The 20583-nt window shown below is 39.4% G+C and overlaps 1 protein-coding gene and 1 pseudogene across 12 annotated transcripts in view; both read right to left on the reverse strand.

Annotated features, from left to right (window-relative positions):
- Positions 1-20583, reverse strand: part of Tjp1 (tight junction protein 1) — a 256337-nt gene that overhangs the window by 42770 nt on the left and 192984 nt on the right. For all 12 annotated transcript variants that reach the window (XM_076544417.1, XM_076544410.1, XM_076544404.1 and 9 more), the window contains 6 exons: positions 8624-8748; positions 7723-7825; positions 5237-5513; positions 1938-2041; positions 1385-1553; positions 776-923 (listed from right to left, as the gene is read on the reverse strand). In XM_076544417.1, the coding sequence (XP_076400532.1) occupies positions 776-923; positions 1385-1553; positions 1938-2041; positions 5237-5513; positions 7723-7825; positions 8624-8748 (926 nt within the window). The remainder of the gene's footprint in view (positions 1-775; positions 924-1384; positions 1554-1937; positions 2042-5236; positions 5514-7722; positions 7826-8623; positions 8749-20583) is intronic.
- LOC143267258 (protein SREK1IP1 pseudogene) lies at positions 18975-19767 on the reverse strand (annotated as a pseudogene).

Raw genomic sequence — 20583 nt, forward strand, 5'->3', positions numbered from 1 at the left:
AAAAATTACAGCAATTAAGTCACCTCAAATATTAGTATATGATGAGAATACTTAATATTTTTATTAAAATTCAAGTATATATTAACCATAGTTATCACAAAGTACATTAGGCTTCCAAAACCTGTACTTGTGTGACCAACATCTCCCACACTTTCCTCTTTCTGTGAGTTCAACTGTCTTGGATTCCAGAGATAAGATTGCATGATGTGTTTTTCTGTGCCCTAGCATTATCCTGGGTTTGTTCATGTTACTGAAAGCGATGGAGTTCCTCCTTCAGCACTGAATAATTACTCCATTACATATGCCTGTCCCTGTGTTTTTATCCATGATGGACAAGCTATCTCTTTACTGTGGTTACTGTAAATAAAGATCTATCTCAAAGTAGAGGTGTGGATATTTCTTAAGGATGGTCACTTTCTCTCTCCCAGGTAGACACTCAGGAGGAGGGTATACAGTGGTTCCATTCTTCGTTTTGTGAGGAACCTGCAAACTAAACAAGCTATCTTTCCTAATAACCATAAAGTAGAACACAGCCATGTCCACTCGTCTATAGCTGCTTCTGTGCTACAAGCTAGAGTTGAGTAGTGAGTGAGTGACAGATACTTTCTGACTTACCTACCTATTAAATGTACTACCTAGCACCTTGACTGTCTTCTAGTTAGTGTTTACACTGAGGAAAAAAACAAACCTCCTCTTAAATAATAAAAGAAAAATCTATCTTCTAAGTTTATTTTATTTTAGAATTGCATTTTGTTTTAAGTAAGACTGTTATTACCTGCCATTGCTGGGCTGCTGTGGAGACTGTCTGGAATGATCAGAGGGCTCTGAGCGTTGGTCAGGAGATCGTGACTGGCTGCGGCGGGGAGGCCTGTCATGAGAGCGACCTGAATGATCTGATGCTAGTGATTGAATTTCTGAAATATCTGTTAAATAAGAAGAGTATTTTCCCATGAAATGATTATAATAAAGTATAAAGTATTCAAATAAGCCAGAAGTGTATTTCACATAAAATATACAATTTTAAGCATTAATATCATCTCCAGTGATCAAACCAAAACTTCTAGCATTTGTGTATAGTGACAAAGACAGACAAGACACAAACACACACACTAATGTACATGTAAGTTTTAGATGTTTGAAAATTATCGTTTCACTCAAACATATCCAATTCTCCTAGTACTTTAAGAAATCAACTGTGAAGGGCTGGGTAGTGGTGGCACATGCCTTTAACCCCAGTACTTGGGAGGTAGAGGCAGATGGATCTCAGTGAGTCTGATGCCAGCCTGGTCTACAGAGTGAGTTCCAGGACAGTCAGGACTGTGACACAGAGAAACCCTGTCTTGAAGGCAATCACTTGTGACCCTCCAATCAGAATGGTACTCACCATCTCTTTCAGAGGCATTCGCAGAATGGATACTGTCTGAAAGATCAGGGACATTCAACAAAGTAGCTCGTTCATCTCTTTGAACTACCATCTTTAACTTGCCTTTAGACCTTTCTATCAGTGTTTTTGCATCTGTCAATGACATATTTTCTGTCACAGTACCATTTATCTGCAACAGAAAGGAAAGCAGAGGTTGGAAAGTAAACAACAAAGTACAAACCTAAGTCTGACCTGCTACAGGGAGAAACACACTCCCAGATCACTGGAAGACCTAATACCACCTTTATACTCTTCTAAATCACCAAGAGCATTCCTATAAACAAACTAGAAAGCATTTCAACAGTTTCTAAAACAATTATCAAAATTATCCTGGTGAATGATATATATTTGCAGTAATTAATTCTCTCAGGTTAACTCCAAACCTCATAAAGGGCATGGCAAATGCTGATTATTCTCTCTGGCAAAACTGCTTCAAACACAAGCAGAAGTTACACAATAACTCTAAAAATTTGGTTCCCATTTCAGTTCATTATAATATACAATGTGACTATACCTTCAAGACAACATCCCCTTCTTGGATATTACCATCTCTTGCTGCCAAACTATCTTGTGAAATTTCCTTTACGAATATATGGCTGGCCAATCGAAGACCATATTCTGGAAGAATACATTTAAATATCTTTAGTTCAAAATCCTAAAACAACTAAGTGCTGTTTAAATTGTGCGATTAAAATTACTAGCCTATGAACCACCCTGCCCCTAAGGCCATCATCTTTAAATCACCAAAAGTCTGCAATGTCATGAAAAGGCAACGTAAAACATGGTTCAAACAGAACACTGTGTCCCCATCTTACTGAAAAGGAGAAAGCCCTAAAAGATTGTAGCCATTTTTTTCAGACTAGGTGATGACATATACTATAGTGTCTTATAATGTTAAAAGAACAGAATTCTTTAGAGTGAATTGCTTGAGGCTTGAAAAACTTTGAAAGTACTACAATACTTTTGACGCCTGTTATGAATCAAATACTAGTTACGTTTCCCTTAGCTCTTAAGTGTGTACAAACCAAGAGAAATGCAAGAGCTCTAGTGCATTCTATTAATTAGTGCAATGGTTCACAATTAGTCAAGCAGATGTGACTAGGAGTTAATACACAATGCTCTCTCACTCAACCCACAAAGGACCCCGGAAATGGTGATTTCATCTGTCTGTGGATACGCAGAGTTAAGGAAATTACAAAAAATTTATTATAAAACAAGAATCTAAACCAGGTGGGGTAGAGCACACATGTAATGCCCACACTCAGTAGCTGAGACAGGACAGGACTATGTGGACCGCACAATTAAGACTCTATCTCAGGAAGACAAACAAAACCAAAGCTCTCTCTACCAGTCTGTGTCAATGAGAAAAGAAGTGGTCTTGGTCAGTCAAAGGAGAAAGGAGAACTCCAAGTGTCACTGCATTCTAAAAGAAACAAAATAAGCTGGACAGCTGTGGCGTACGCCTTTAATCCCAGCACTCGGACTCAGACATCCACATGGATCTCTGTGAGTTCGAGGCCAGGGTGGTCTACAGAGCGAGATCCAGGACAGGCACCAAAACTACCGGAGAAACCCTGTCTCAAAAACACCAAAAGAAAGAAAGAAGGAAAGAAAAGAAACAAAATTAAACAAAAACCCAAACTAAATAGACAAGATGAAAAACACAAAGTTTCTAATCTGCAATAAATTATGAAGCCTGTCATGCAAGAGTCTAAATGTTCCATCACAGTTACAGTTTAACTTTAGGTAAATATTCAAAGAGTATACACAGAAGTAGGGTTAGTACCAGGATAAAAAAAAAAAAAAAAGTTAGTGACATTAGGCGATCCAGGCAGGGAATGTTAAGCACTTTGGAAACAGTCATTTCATCAGAGAAAAAATACAGGACTAAGGAAATATTCCTATTCACAATTAAAAGGTTACAAATGGTTGGACATGGTGCATGCCTTTAATCCCAGCACCTGAGAGGCAGAGGCAGGCAGAACTCTTGTGAGTTAAAGGCCAGCCTGGTCTACACAGTGAGTTCCAGGACAGGCAGAACCACAAGGTGAGACCCTGTCTCAAAACAAAACAAACAAAAAAGACTACAAGTGATTATTATACAGATGGAGCCAAATATTCCTTGTGTATCAATTTATGCCTTTATTCTAGGTACTTCTTTGAGTACACAGTAACTACGTGCAGCACTATAGATTAAGGCAACAGATCAGAAAGTTACACCACAGCAGAGCAAAAGCTGTTTACCATGGTAATTGAATAGTATAACAATATATTCAAACAATGGGACTGAATATGCACCAAGGTCAGAGAAGGCCTCTCTGAGAAAGAAATACCAAAGCTAAAACTTCTTCACCTAAGAAACCCAAAACCTCAACCTCAAGGGTGTGCTGAGTGCAGGAGGCCGGAGTGTTGAAAACGAACACACCAAAGGAGGCAGGAGAACACAGCAGCAGGTGTGATGGAGCCCTAAGTCTAGGACAACTGACACTGACAGAAACACCAAGAGAACAAGCAAGAGGGCACCTCCCTGAGAGGCTGCAGAGGTCACCGGAAGGGGTCCAGAGACCAGTCACAACTGACAAAGCCCACTGAAGAGATAGCAGCAACCTGGAAAAGAAATCTGCAGTAGAAAAAGGCATAAGTGGGACAGGAAGAGGGTATGCAGGAAGTTAGGAATGCTCATTACACACAAAAGAGATGTCAAGGGTAAGCATGAGATATCTGTGCCTAGCTGACTGAGAAACTGGATGGCCAGGAATCCAGCCCAAGAAATACTTCATCAGAAACACAAAGAAAGAAAATTCAGAATAAAATGTGATTCCCTTGAGATGGGGCTGATTCTGAGGAATCCCTACGGACAGCTGGGCACACTGGAGTGCACTCTGATTTGGACTAGAGAAGTAAATGGTAACATTAGCAGTGCACTGAGGTATGGGAATGATGAGAGTACTACAAAAGAAATCACAGTAAGTGGAAGAAAGAGTCTTGGACAGAAAAGCAGAGCATTAAAGGATAGGATGATGAAAATGGAAAGGAGAAGTGAGAACCTCAGGAAGATGAGTCTTACAGGAGTCCAAAGAAGACATTATTCTACAAAGCAGACTGGCTGGGAAGTAGTACTGAAAGGTCTGGAAGACTTTGTGAATAGCCTTGGGGCTGGGAAGCAGGCACTAGATCGGAGAGCTGCAGCCCCAAGTGCAGACTCCTGTGCTGACGGGCCCACTGTAGGGGTTGGGGGGATGTCAGGGCCAACAAGTGTGAGGTGTCAGATCAAAAAGCCAACCTTCGACCAAAAAAAAAAAAGCCAACCTTCCTAACGCTCTTCTTCAACAACTGTGAAATCAAAGTCATCAGCCACACATAACTAAAAGCAGGAGGGAACAAAGAGCCATTTCAAAAGCTAATAATTGAATACAAAGTAGGTGGACTTCCATTTATAAAATGGCCCATCTCTCCCCTCTAAGTAGGTCCTTAGATTTCTTTCCATAGTCATACTACTATTGATCTAAACATGGCATTTCAATTCAGTGATAGTGTGACATTTCTTGCTAACATAGTTTGATTTTGGCTGTTCCTGTCACAATAAAACCAAAATTCAACCAGTATGTACTTTATTTCAACTACAGTTTGCTCAAACAAAATTTGAGAAAATGCCCCAGTGTCTGTCTTACCAGGATTTGACTCCTAACAAGAGACCATGACTATAAAGAAAAATGGAATAAAACAAAGATAAGAAAATATGGTCATTGTATTTCGCACTAAAACTGCTTTAAAACTCTCACTTGAAAACAATTAAGAGTCAGTGGAGAATACCTTCATTTTTCCGAGACTTCACCAACGTCACTTTGGTGGGTTTGGCAGGCTGACTCGAGGCCACCGATCGCCTGTCGGAGCGAGGGGACAGGCTCCTCTCTCTACTTGCACTTCTGTCCCTTGCCCAATTCTTGTCAGTCCTTCTGTTAGCTAAAGCACCACGGCTACTTCTTGGGTCATGTACGTCCTCATCATAACTATCATCCTCATTATCAGATACTGGTTCAGGATCTGGACGACTTACAGGGATCTGAACTTTCTTCTTCCTTCGAATGGTCTACAAATAAAAAGAGATTATAAATGGAGTGATACTCATGTACTCTCCATTCATGAAAGAAAGAAACATAAATTTCTCCTGACCTACATTAACTAATTTAAATACAAAGGAGATAATATAATAGTCACACCAATCCAATTCCACAACGGATGCTTTCCATTCTCTTAATAAACAGATATGGCTAAGCAACAGATTAGGAATAATAAATTTACTAAATCCTTCCAGAATTTGTAACAATCTTCCAGGTGGTAAGAATCACAAGTTTACAGGGATTGTGGAATGAAATACGGGAACTATATTCTAAGCATATCATATACCTTATGGTCACTTTGTAACCAAAACATCAAACTCACAAGCCTAACCTCATTCCTTAATCAAAATGTGATAGTGCATCATTATCAACGTCTATAGTTGCCCTGACAGACTGCTAAAGGATACATTGATTCATCACAAACTAATATACAACTTACTGTGCAGGAGCTGGTGAGCTCAGCACACTTCCCCAGCACAGACTGCCTCCTGTCTCTGTGCTTTCCGATTTATAACCTCTGGTGAGTGCAAGTTCGTTCTTGCATTCTTTCTCTGTTCCCTGTCCACTCATTTCTTTGTTTCAAAGTTCGAGACCTATGTGCACCTTCTGAATGTGCAGTTCTGTAATCCTACTTGGCTCCCTCACAGTGATACACTAGTGTCCTCGGGGACCTGCAAGAGCTTCTTGGGAGCACGTGTCTTCTTCTGACACCTTTTGCTACTCCATCCTCTTCGGTTTTCTCAATCACCAGCCCTCTCACAGCTTCACTTACAGTTACATTTAAATGATTTTCTACTGGTTTCTTCCCCTCATCTGCCATGATAAACACCAGATGTGTTGTGACATAATAAAAATACTTTGTACTGATGAGGCCATGTATGAACTCCTTCTACTAGCAGAATTCTTGCTACTGCTCAGTCAGCCTTTCATCGGCATCTTGTTCCCTCTCAATGAAACTGCCCAACACTGGTTTCTTTTAAATCACTCACCAAGGCCTCAGTCCCTTGGCTGGCTTTGGGGAGTCAGTGTCCCTTCATTCCCCTCTTCTGAAAGCCCTTCAATGTGTCTCATTATTGATGCTTCTCTCTTTTGCTCTCAGAATTGTCTGTGAATAAAGCCTTACCATTTGGGCTTGCTCTCATCGACATGAACTTCCAAGAGGTTTCCTCATCAGTTACCACCCTATGTGACTTGCAGCTTTCATCTCTCCCAATTTACCTCAAATCTGCCTGATAATTGTCTAATAATCTTGTCTTGCTATTCCCTTCCAAATTACATTATATTTCTTCTGTGGGCAAATTTCTTCTAAGGCTGAGTCAACACTAAGCATTGTTGCTTCTTACTCCCCAGACTAACCAGAGTGGGTCTGTTTGAAGTCAAAGAACAAGGAGCAAGAGAAGCCAGCATGTGGGAAAGACAAGCATGTGCTGTTAAGAAAGGACAGCTGTCCCCCAACCCCGGCAAACACTCGCTGGTTCCACCTCTACTTCAATCCAGTGAGCAGCATTAGAAATCATACCCTGTACTGCATAAACTAGGCATACTAGTGCATCCTGCAATCTCAGACTATGGCTTTAAGACAGTAACTTGAAATGTACCCTGAACAATTCTTCATAGACAATCTTGGCTTTTTCTCTCTCAACAAGTCACAATTAACGAGGTGGTAGATGACGTGGGTTCAGAGGAGGAAGGTAAAGCTTTCCCAGCAAAGAAAGCTCATATCAGGAAGGAGGGCCACACACACACACACACTTTCACAGTATTTGCCAAGATCCAGGCTAACGTAAGTACATAAAGGAGAAAGCAGCATTAAGCCACAGAGGACTGCACTGCCTCTCCCTTTAGAAGTGAAAAGAACATTTCTATCTGAACTTAGATTCAATACATAGTCGAGAGGAGTAAGGAGCACTTGGGAACTACCTTTTCATTACTTAAACGACAGGGAGGAGCTGGGTGGGCAACCTTTAATCCCAGCACTCTGGGGGCGGAGGCAGAGGCAGAAGGGTCTCTGAATTGGAGACCAGCCTGGTCTCCATAGAGTTCCAGGACAGCCGGAACTCCACAAAGAGACCTTATTTGACAAAGAAGTAGGGAGGGGGTGGGGAAGGGGACTCAAATACCAAACAAGTATCAAGAACAGGTGATAGTTCTACCAAACTGAACATAAAAGATACTCACGATTTTTGCATTTTTCCCACTTTTCCTTAGCTGCTGAACAGCAAAAGCATGTTCAACATTGTCCATTGAAACTCCATTAACCATCGCAACTCGGTCATTTTCCCTAAAGGGGAGGGGGGAAAACACCAGAAAGATATGTTGAAGAAAACCACGTAAGACCTTACGAAAGTCTTCTTTGAATGATAGGTTAATTAATCTGCTTGTCTTTAGAGCAATGATAAAACAGCATCAGTCTTACTGTCAGGTCCTTCCCAAGGACACTTAGCAAGTGACTAACCACAGGACATCAGTTTCTTTTTCTTTTTTGATGTACCAGCACAGTGTTTCCCCAAAGGCCTGAACAAAGCTGGCACTACAACAAATCAAGGGACCACTGGTAGCTGAATTAGAGCATTAGATGAAACTAAGTCATCCAGCTAAAAGAGACACCATCATTAAATATTAAGTCTTTCTCTTTTTAAATGTCTTTGAATCCTTCTGATTATAGTCTCAATTTTTCCTTTCTGTCCTTGTTATTATCTGCATTGCACTAATCTCCTTAGCATACAGAAAGGGAAGACTTCATGTGAGAGGCCCTCAAAAACTAGTGCCTGCCTAAACTGGTTACCACTTCTCTTCACTCTCTTTACTGTTACAGTTACTGTCTATTTAAAGTAAGTAATATTTAGCTGTCCACTTACACCACCGATAACGATTTCTTAAGTGTAAGTGTGCGTTCACTTGTAGGAAAAATGTTAAGTAAATACACCACAAGTTGGGTGTAAATAACCCTGAGTCACTAACAAAACAGATCCATGACTGGGGACAGGAACAATGTAGAGGGGAAGGAGGAAGGGAAAGAAGGAGGGATGGAGGGGAGATCTGAACTAATGAATTAAAGAACAAAGACCCACACACTTACTGTAGTTGTCCTTCAGCTGGCCCTCCCTTTAGCACATCTGAAATCACTATGGAGGTTTCCCCACTCTGAAAATGAGGATTATCTCTTCCACCAGATATTGCAATTCCAAATCCAAACCCAGGAGCCTAAAATAGTAATTACAGTAAAACAATTCTATTAACGACAACAAAATTGCTCATTATAGCATATATAATATAGCAACTATAAACTACAATTCTAATGCATCTATGATTTGTACTTACTTGCATGGTTATACATTACAATTATCAGTCCATTCTACAAGAATGCATGTTCTAATACATTATACACCAGATAGAACATATTAAAATGTCAACTGCATACATATTCCATAAGTGCTAAATTGATTTTAAAATTCTGAAAAGTAAGATCCTGAATTATTTTTATCAGGTAGGGTCCTGAAGGGACAAGCAGTGTTCAGTGTGATCATCAGGAACACTGACACCTGGTTCAGAAATGACAGACTTAATTCATACATACACCATCTGTCATTTCACACAGTCGCCTTAAAATTAAGTATTAGGTACTTCAACTTCCCTCAATTAGTCTAAAAATCCCAGAAGGAAATCTCTACATGAATAACATGCTAATGTCCCACATAACACTGTATGTAATAGGAAATGCACACGAGTTTTTATCAGTCATTTTTTCTTTGTATTTTAACTAAATAAATTATGGTAAAATACAAACTTCCGAAAGAACTAAAATTTCTATGACAGTGACTCAATGGCACTCTGCATTGTGGATACCACTGTGCCAGGCAAGGACAACACCCGAACAAGGGTTTTACTGTACATTAAACTTTCTGCTCTTACAGACACACATTTCAATCACCGAAAACAAATACTTGACCATCATTTGTCAGCATTTATGTATCAAATGCACGTGTCTTTGGATTGTACTGTGTTAGAATGTTTGACTTTAAAACTTGCTGTCTGAGTCAAGTATAGTTGTACATACATGTGAGCCCAGCAATTGGGAGGTGGAGGCAGGTGGATCAAAAGTTCAAGGTTATCTTGGTAAGTTCAAAGCCAGCCTGAGAAATAGAGACCTTGTCTTTAAAGAACAAAAACAAGAAATTACTGAGTTATTACTTGAATTTCATTAAAAAGCTGTCCAGTGAGTTTGGGTTTGTTTAGAATTAGGACAGAATATCCAAATGGACAGAAGTTAAGGAAGACACCTAGTACTGACATCTGCTACATAATGCACATACACACAAACAGAAAATTATTTAAATAATAAAAATAACACCAGTTATTAATAAAGTACACAATTGCAATGGGTTTCCCAATATACAAATTTTGCCTCCATAGCATAAATGCCTTTATGGTTATATTTACGTGGGGACAGGACTGTCTTTATAATAGTTGTCCTTATCAAGTTCCATACTGAAAGTATATGTACACCGTAAAGGGCATGCAAACTATTATGTCCTGTGAAGTGAGGGCTGTGACAATCACTAAGTCATGTGCAAATATATTATATCTTGACAGAACAAACTAATTTCTATGTATCATTAGTTTCTTAATTGTTAAATACTCAAACTAAATATTAAATATTCAAATACTAAAAGTATATAGATATAGCACATCTTATTGATCATGCATTAGCAAATGGGTATTTGTGTTTTTACTTCTGGCCATTATAAATAAGACTGCTATGAATGAATATTACTTATTGAGTGGATATCTGTTTTCATTTCTTTTAGGTCTAATTCTAAAAGTGCAATTGTCGGGTCACACAGTAGTTTTATGGCTAACTTCTGAGGAATTCCTAAATTGTTTTCTATGATGGCAGCATTATTTTAAATTAATATCAGCAATGTATAAAAGTGCCAATTTATCTCCATCCTTGTCAACCTTTCTACTGTCTATTCTTTTTTTTTTTTTTTTTTTTTTTTTTTGGTTTTTCGAGACAGGGTTTCTCTGTGTAGCTTTGCGCCTTTCCTGGAACTCACTCTGGAGACCAGGCTGGCCTCGAACTCACAGAGATCCGCCTGCCTCTGCCTCCTGAGTGCTGGGATTAAAGGCGTGCGCCACCACCGCCTGGCTCTACTGTCTATTCTTATAGTCACGCTAACAGTTATGAAGGGAGAGCTCACTGGGCTTTGGTGATGTATTTCCTTGATGACTAATGATGCTGAGTATATCTTCATGTGCTTACTGTACATTTACATATCTCTGAAAAAATGTCTAGTCAGATCTTTTGCTCATTTCCCATCTGAGTTATGTCTTTGTATTACTGAGTTTTAAGGGTGCAGGAAACAGACTTCAAGCGAAGTTCTTATTAATATATAATTTGTTCTCTCATTCTCTGGCATCATCTCACTTTTTTGATGGTGTCCTTTCAAACACCAACATTTCCAATTTCGATTAGGCCCAATTTACCTGTTTTCTCTTTGTTTTGGGCTTCTGACATCATAGACAATAAAGCATTTCCTAACCTAAGGTCAACATCTATTCTTGTATTTTCTTCTTGAGGTTCTATGACTCTAATGACACTTGGGCCTATGATTCATTTTACGCTAATTTTGCACATGGAGGTCAGGAAACAGTCCAAGTTCATCACTTTATTCGTGGTTGAACAGCTCTCCTGGCACCATCTATTAAAGATCCACATCCCCTGCACTGTACTGGTACTCTCATCCCAAGTTTCCCTCTTACTCTCTTATTCAGTCGTTTCTTTAGATAAAAGACTTAGCAGCCCGTCAATAGATTCCCTCCTAATTTCCTTGTTTATGTAATTTCTAAAACATTATCATAATATTTTAATATGAAAATAGAAATGCCTAACTCATTCTGAGCATTCACTTTATTTCTCTTTTTTTTTTTTTTGGTTTTTTTCGAGACAGGGTTTCTCTGTGTAGCTTTGCGCCTTTCCTGGGACTCACTTGGTAGCCCAGGCTGGCCTCGAACTCACAGAGATCCGCCTGCCTCTGCCTCCCGAGTGCTGGGATTAAAGGCGTGTGCCACCACCGCCCGGCTCACTTTATTTCTCAAAGGATTATTAAAATATATGCAATTTCTAAGGAAGAACAGTTGGAAATAAAGTGGGGTGTTATTATGGAAGAAGTACATCACAGACTCCAACCCCTTAAATGTTAGTTAAGGTAGCACCTTAAACTATGAATGACACTTGCTAAACGTATGATGGTCTTTATGTGACTACGAGACTTTAAATGTGTTTGGTCTTGCCTGAAATATGCTCAAACAGTAAAATTTGTGCCTGTTTTATAACAGCACAAGGAAAAATACAGTTTTAAAATACTGATTACATGTTAAAATGGTATTTTGAGACTACTGAGTTAGGATGTTATGAAAACTTACAACCTTTTTTTTAAATATGAAAACTAAAATCTTTTAATTTCCATATGTGGACTATACTACAAGACTATACTTATTGGACAGTGCTGCTGATCTCTTAGGAGAGGCTTTGTAGACCATTATTGATTTCATATGTCTACTACATCTTTTTGTTTGTAACTAAGGAGATTTCAAACCCCGAAGAGTATAATGCACCATGATGGGGCAGACTACTGCCTGAGGTATGTATTTAGCTGTCACCAAGGACCACTGAGTACAGAGACCAGCTACTTCATTCCTGGACATATATCTAGGGAACGTGACTTCATACGTTACCATAGAGATCACTGTAACCTCTTGTCTACTGCTGCTTCTTTTTTCACTACAGCAAAGAATTAGAATCAACCTAGTTGTTCATCAACAGATGAATGAAAATGTGGTGTATTTTTCTATAAAAAGGTTCTCTTCCACTCTAAAGAAAAATGAAGTTAATAGAAATTGGAGTAAAATCAACTTAGGATGTACAATATTAAGTGAGGTCACAATCTCAAAGGAAACCAAAAATCTCATGCCCTCTCTTCTGCAGAATCTAGCCAACAATATATGTAATCAAATGTACATGTGAGTGCAGTATAACATGAAGGAAGGAATGGTTTTCTTAAAAGTAGCTGGTGTTTGTTTGAAAGGACATTGATGAGGTTTGTTTTTTTTTTTTTTTAGAAAGATTTATTTTTTTATTTGTGTATGTACATCCATCTAAGTGTGAGTGTGGGTTCCTGTGGAGTCCAGAAGAGGGTGTCAGATCCATTGGAGCTGGAGTTACTGGCAGTTCTGAGCCAATAAATGAGACTGAACTTGGGTCTCCAGGAAGAGCAGGGAGAGAGAGCTCTTAACCCCTGATCCCCTCTTAAAGGTTCCGAAAAGACAGCTTTTCCAAAGCAAGTTGCAAAACTTCTGCCAAAGATGAACTGAGTGGACTTCTCTAAGGCTGCAGAACAGGGTTTTCAGATACCCACATCCTCCGGTGTTCCAAGTTGCTCCAGAATAAAATGTAGAGTGTCTAGAGCAGGGCTGGAAAGTTTTCTCTAACAATCCTGACAGTAACTGATATATGGGGCTTGCTTGGCAGGCTACAAATCTTTGTTAAAGCTATATGTTACTCTGTAGCAGTGTTACAGAAGCAGTCACAGTAGACAAGTGAATGCGGCTATGTTCCAGTAAACCGTATTTACAAAGCAGACAACTGGAAGGGCTGAAGAAACGGTTCACTTAGTAAAGTGCTTGCTGATGTATAAGCCTGCAGTCCTGAGTTTGACAGCCCACATAAAAAAGCTAGGTGAGCTGGCATATGGGGAATGAAACAAGCTGCACTCACTGGCAAGCCAATTTAGCGTAATGAACAAGCCCTAAGCCAACGGGAAACCTTGTCTCAGAAAGACAAAGTGAATGTCTCCTGAGGAATGGCACTGAGGATGGTGCCTGACCTCCACAAGGACACACACATTCATGTGTGCACACGTACACACACAAAACCAAGCAATAAACTACTACCTGGACAAACGTGGTCTTTGGACCACAGTTTGCTGACATTGACCTATAGCAGTAGCTTTCCAGGTTTACTGCAAAGAAAAGACAGATAGGTTTTCTCTTCTGACCAAATGTTCTGGTTCCTTTGGCTTAAGGTAGGCCCTGAACACTATTTTTCTGGAGAAATCTTCAAACTTATTTCCACAACGGCTGTATGAATTTGCACCCCAAGCAAGAGTGAATAAAGTTTCCTTTCTTTCCACATCCTCTTGTTTTCAGATTTATTGATGATAGCCATTCTGATTAGCATGAGGGGGTGGGTGTCTCAAAGGGTTTGAATTTGTGTTTCCCTGATGGCTAGGGATATTGAACACCTTTAAAATAGTCATTGGCCATTTGTGTTTCATTTTTTTTTGAAAACCATCTGATCAGTTCATGTGCCCATTTGTTGACGCAGTTTCATTTTCTTCATAGTTAATTTCTGCAGTTACTAGTAAATCTTGCACATCTGCAGCGTAGCTGGTACAGATGTTCTTCCGTTCTGTGGCTGTCTGCCTGCTCTGCTGCTGCTTTCCTTTTCCGCACAGGAGCCTTCAGCTGTCATGCAATCGCATCTGTTGACACTTGGGGTAGTCCTGTGTCGTCGGTGTTCTGTTTCAACGGTCTTGCCTACTCCAGCATCTTGAAGGGTATCACCAGGGTTTTCTTCTGCAACCTTTAGTGTTTTGGGTTTTAATTTTTGATCCACTTTGAATTGATTTTTGTACAGAAAGAAAGACACAAATCTAATTTCATTCTTCTGTGGGTAGAATTCCAGTTTTACCAATACCATCTGTTGAATAAGTTATCTTTTTTTTTTCCTTTTTTTTTATTTTACAATATAATTTAGTTCTACATATCAGCCACGGGTTCCCCTGTTCTCCCCCCTCCCCTCCCACCCCCTCCCATAAGTTGTCTTTTTAATCAATGTATGTGTTCGCTTCCTCTGTCAAACACGCTTTCGCTATCTTACTTCTGTTTATCCACTGACCTTTCTTTCGGTCTGTTTTTATGCCGATATTAGGCTCTGTCACTGCAGCTGTACACTATCATCTGTAATACCCTCAGCACTGTTGTTACTTTGGGGATTGCTTTGGTTATCTATGGTATCTGTGGTTACATATGTATGGTTTTTCTATGCCTGTGACATGGGAATTTTGACAGTAGATTATTCTGTAAATTAGTTTAAGTACTATAAACATTTTCATAATATTAATTCTGCCCATCCAAGAACACAGAATACTTCTCCATCAACCAGAATCTTCTGTGATTTCCTTTTTCAATATTATCAAACTTTCCTTGTAGACATCTTTCATTCCCTTGGTTATTTTCCTAAACACTTCAGTGGGGGTTGCCGGTACTTGAATGGACTCGTTTTCCTAACTTCTTCCTCAGAGAGAGGACTGTTACTATAAAGGAAGGTTGCTGGTTTTTCTAATGTTGATTTTATATCCTGCAACTTTACGGTGTTTAGGTCCAAAAGTTTTCTAGTAGACTAAGTAGGGTATTTTCTGTAAATAATTAAGTGAAATCACATAATCTAAGGGGGGGGGACCCTGTGTTCTCTCTAATATGCAGAATCTACCCAATAATATATGTATATAAGTAAACAAATGCATATGTGGGTATAGTATATAGCATGAAAAAAGAGAACAAGAAAGGCAAAATGTAAGGTGATGAGGAAGGACTAAATGTGGGTAATGGGCATGAGCTTTCTTTCATAAAAGAAGGATATAAAGCGAATTGTTTTTCTAGTTCTAACGTTGTCATGAATTTTTTGGTGTGGGTGGTTTTTAAGTACATAGAATGTATTTGATACTAAAAGTAAAATTTATCATGAAGCTCCAATAGCTTCCACTCCAAATGTCTACTGTAGCTCTATTCTAACAATGAGAACAGAATATTAGCGGAGTCAGCCAATCACCCATCGGAAACTAGAGGTATAATTTACTATTACCACATTACATTTCTCCTATTAGTGCTTTAGTTATTAAACAAAGAAAATGAAACAAAGATACGCATATTAGTTAAAGTATGGTCCTGGGATTGGGGAGAGAGTTCATTTGGCAAAGTGCCTGCTGCATAAGCCTGGAGATCTTTGCTTGGGTCTCCAGGACCCCTATAAAAAATGGGTGTGGTGGCTGTGCGTCTCTAACTCTAGTGCTGGGAAGCAGTGAAGACAGGCAGATTCCTGGAGGGTTTTGGCCAGCCAGTCTAGTAACCTGTGAGCTCCAGTGCAGTGAGAGACCCTATCTCAAAAACCAAGGTGAGAACATCAGAAGAAGATACCCAGTATTATCAACCTCAGGTACGAGCACTTGTACACACACACACACACACACACACACACACACACACACACACACACACACACACCAACAACCACCACCTCATTTTTAAAAATGTTTCTTCTCTGTGCTATTTTCTTTGATACTGTTAGGAATTCAGGTATGAGGAAGTACTACGAATCTGTGTCTCATTAGCTCAAGGAAATGGAGCACAATTCTGAATGTTGAGGAAACCATGTGGTTTTGTGTCTGTGTTACAAGTGTTCTCTCATCAATCAGATAGGCAGTTCTCAGGCAAACCTGGCAGTGTGATGACCAGTGGAGGCTGCATTCAGTGTCTGCCGTGAGCTTTAGGAGATGCCAGTTCCCCTGGAGGGTTCATCAGAGGTAAACAGATAAGAGGGGTATGTCAAATTCACAGCTCTTTGGTTTCCAAAAGGTGTTAAGTGTTGTGCTGGGAACACAGCATCGAATTGCCTCTGCCTCACCAAAAAGACCAAAGAGACTGTACTTCTTCTTCACCTCCTTCCCTGCAGGAATAACTTTTCTCCCCCCTCCCCACCTCTTTTTAATTTAGTATTTTTTTAATTTTATAAAATTTATCAGTTAAAAAAAGTTGAAAATAAAACATCATACACTAAAATGAACCAGACCCAAAGTCTATCCAACACAATGAAAATACTCCAAACACCTTTTTTTATATTCATTTATTTATTATGTATACAGTTATGTATGCTTGTACGCCTGCATGTCAGAAGAAGGCATCAAATTTCATCATAGATAGTTGTAAGCCACTAACGCCGGAAAATGAACTGAGAACCTCTGAGCCATCTCTCCAGCCCTTCACAGTACTCCTTAAATTAAAAGTTTGAAGCAGGAAGGTTTCAAGTTCCCACAGCAACAAATGCAATTGATTATATCCAGGATGCAATAGGAATAAATCCTGCCCGGCTGCTGGAAATGTTTTTCTAGAGCATGGCTCAAAGCTCTGAATTGTTCCAACTGTTCCAACTTGTTGGAAGTTATTAATATCTGATAACTTGGATCACACAATTCATTGTTTAGAACAAATACTAGTAACTGTTGTTGCAGTAACACTGAAATTGGGCGTTTAAGACAATATGAAAACACCAAGAGCCAATGAACAAGGACAGGTGATGCTCTGTGTTTTTTTTTGGGCCATGGTTTTTCTGTGTAACAGAACCCTGGCTATTCTGGAACTCACTTCATAGACCAGGTTGGCCTTGAACTCAGAGATCACTTGCCTCTGCCTCCTCCTCACCTGATATAGAGTTGATATGTGACAAATAAATGACATTTTTTTAAAAAAAAAAAATTAGAGGATGAGTCGGATAATTCTTTTCAAGAATATTTGGAAAATTAAAATTAGTAAAATTTACATATCTTCTGAGTTAAAATGTACAAGGGTCATAGATGGCAGTTAGCCTGACAGTATCTGATTTGCAGACCCACAGTTTGATTTGAATTATATGTGATGAAATTAACAGATATTTCAATGAATACCTAGCTATCTTAACCTCTTATTATGTACAGTTAAAAAATTTTTCAAGCTTCCTATGTCTTATAAAATTTAGCTTCATACAAAAGCAGTAATTGATTTTGTACAACTAACCACTTTGTGTATACTTTCCCTTATTTAGACACTTTTATTTTAATTGAAATATTTAAGTGTTTTAGAGATTCTCATACAGGAGTACTGTCTTTATATCATTTCTACTCTTCTTTCTTCCCCCTGTGGCCCTCCCATCCCTCTCAAATTCATGATCTCTTCTTTATTTACACACACACACACACACACACACACACACACACACACACACACAGGTGCGTATATATGTAAGTCGAGTCAAATAATTTTAACAATGATCTTGCAAAATCAAGTACTTGTAATGGTGAAATTGGCATCAGTAGAAGCATACTTTGCCTAATTGCTCAGTTCTTTATTCTTAATGTGAAAGGAGAAGTGGTGTAGTTGGTCAGCAAAGTCCCTGACATGCATGAGATCCTGAGTTTGATCCCATAAAAATTAAAAAGCTATAGCAATCAAGGCTGAGGTCAATAAAAAGAGCAGGGAATGAAAAATATGGATGCACACGTACATAGTCAATTCATTTTTGCTAAATGTAGAAAGGCAACTAAATGTAGAAATGTAATCTTTTCAACAAAATGGTTGCTTAAAATAGTAAGACATCCATATGAATAAAATACTCTCTTATTTCTTTTATCATATACAAAATTTAACCCACATACAACTTCTAGAAAACACATATAGAAAACCTTTTACTTCAAGGTTTGCAAAGATTTTTGAGATTCAAAACCAAAAAACATGATTGATGAAAATAAAAATGCTGGCAGAAAACAACCCCAGGTGGGGTGAGGGTGGGGGGGACTATGTAAAACAATACTTGATGAATCTGTATCCAGAACACACACACACACACACACAAAACTCTATGTGCAAAAGACCAGAGTTAAATGAAATGGCAATCCATATAATGAAGAAAACATTCTCAAGTCATATTTGATAGGGGTAAAATGACCTAATTAAAACATGGAAGATGAATTTTAACAGGTAACAATTTTTTATTCATTCATTTATTCATTCATTCATTCATTTGTTTGTTTGTTTTTGGTTTTTTGAGACAGGGTTTCTTTGTGTAGCTTTAGAGCCTGTCCTGGATCTCTCTCTGGAGACCAGGCTGGCCTCAAATTCACAGAGATCCACCTGGTTCTGTGGATCTCGATGAGTTTGAGTGCTGGGACTACCTCCCAGCAGGTGACAATTTTTTTTTTTTTACTTTCATTATTATCTTCCTATATTCATTTAAAAATTTGAGATCGGTAAAGCAGTTTTCTCTTCAATGATACTATTTAAAAAGCCTAGAGATTTAAAAACAACAGTGAAGAACTTCACTATCTTTATACATTACACAGTAGATAAAGCTATTAAAATCCTCAGTATCAAGAGCAAATCACTACCACCAACCTAGCTATGTCACTGGAAGGCGGACACCACTCAGTAGCTGCTATGGAGATGACTTGGTTGGACTTCAGTAAAGCCATGTGATAAATAACTCATGCCCAACACCCAGAAACACACATACCCAAAAGGATGTGCTTTGCATTTACAAACATCTATACTTGAGACATGGCTGTCAAGTAATAAGATGGATTTAATACAGATGGGCAGAGAGATAAGGGTCTCAACATGTGAAAACTGTCTTTATGGAAGAGGCTGGGATTTTCTGCAAAGCATAATTACATAGCTATTCCAAGGAAGGTACAATAATGAAAAATATTGAATTCTTCAATTTCCTGAGTTAGGCCAAAGATTCGGTTACTTTTTGGTGAATTCAGAATGGTTAGGGGAAGAACGTTTTTCTTTTTTCCTCTTCTTTTTTTCTTTTTTGTGATGTTTTCCTTTTTTTGATTTGTTCTTTTTTTCTTTTTTCTTTTCTTTTTTCTGATATTTCTGTTTCTTTTGTTTTGAAGTGTCCTCTTCAGTGGAGCTGGAATAAGACCTTTTCCTCTTTTTCTTCAATTTAATTTTCTCCTTGCTTTTTTCTTTTTTCTTCTCCTCTTCTTCATTTATTCTTTTCTCCTGCAGAGCCTGCAGTTTATTCAGCTCCTCGTTTTCTTCATCGCTGTCCTCACTACTTGTACTGCTGACATCCAACACGATGTCCCTTTTGGGGTCGACCCGGAGAAAGTTGCGGCACTCAAAGGTCAGATGACCAGGGTAACCACACTTTTTGCAGCCTGCTCGGACATTGTCCTTGTTACAACCTGGGACTGCCATGACGCAGGGGAGCAGAGTCCTGGGCTTTTCGAGATCGCGTTAGGTTCAGATCCGTTGCGGGGACAACGCACTATCAGAGGAGATCTCTCCCACCCGGGCCCTCACCAACTTCTACCTCCCGGCAGGGGCAGGCCGGACGCGCTTCCAGGGTTCGCGGAACTCCAGGTGACAATTTTTTTGTTATGCATATGTGACAGCTTTGAAAAAACAAACCTGAACACATTTGTGCCAGTTATCTGTCAACCTGACCTAAGTTCCTCTGGGAAGAGGAACCATAGCTGAAAAAAATGCCTCCATCAGACTGTAGGCAAGTCTGTGGGACATTCTCTTGATTACTGATCACCTGTGGGAGGGCCCAGCCCTGAGGAGGTCTGACCTGGATTGTATAAAAAAGCAAGGTGAGCTGGGTGGTGGTGGCACACCTTTAATCCCAGCACCTGGGAGGCAGAGGCAGGTGAATCTCTGTGAGTTCAGGGCTAGCTTGGTCTACAAAGCAAGTTCCGGGACAGCCAGGACTGTTTGTTACACAGAGAAACCCTGTCTCAAAAAAACAAATCGAGTTGAACAAGCAAAGAGGAGCAAGCCAGCAAGCAGCACTTCTCCGTGGTCTCTGCTTCAGTCTCTGGATCTAGGTTCCTCCCTCCAATTCTGGCCCTGACTTCCCTCAGTGATGAACTGTGATCAGGACATGTGTGCCAAATAAACACTTTCCTCCACAAATTGGTCTTGGTCATGGTGTTTATCACAGAAATAGAAAGCAAAGTACAATGACACTTAATCAAAGAAAAAAAAATGTGGACAAGCATATCAAAGCACGTTCAATAGGTCGGGCAGTGTGGCTAGTGGTCACACAGTTTCCTGCTATACAGGCACTGGGCTCAACCCCCAGGATCACTGGGGGACTAAAGGGCAATGGAGAATGAAGGATTAGTTATCCATCACTGTGGGAAAGTCTCCGACAAG

The sequence above is a fragment of the Peromyscus maniculatus genome, chromosome 1 (assembly GCF_049852395.1).
Source record: "Peromyscus maniculatus bairdii isolate BWxNUB_F1_BW_parent chromosome 1, HU_Pman_BW_mat_3.1, whole genome shotgun sequence".
NCBI classification, from domain to species: Eukaryota; Metazoa; Chordata; class Mammalia; order Rodentia; family Cricetidae; genus Peromyscus; species Peromyscus maniculatus.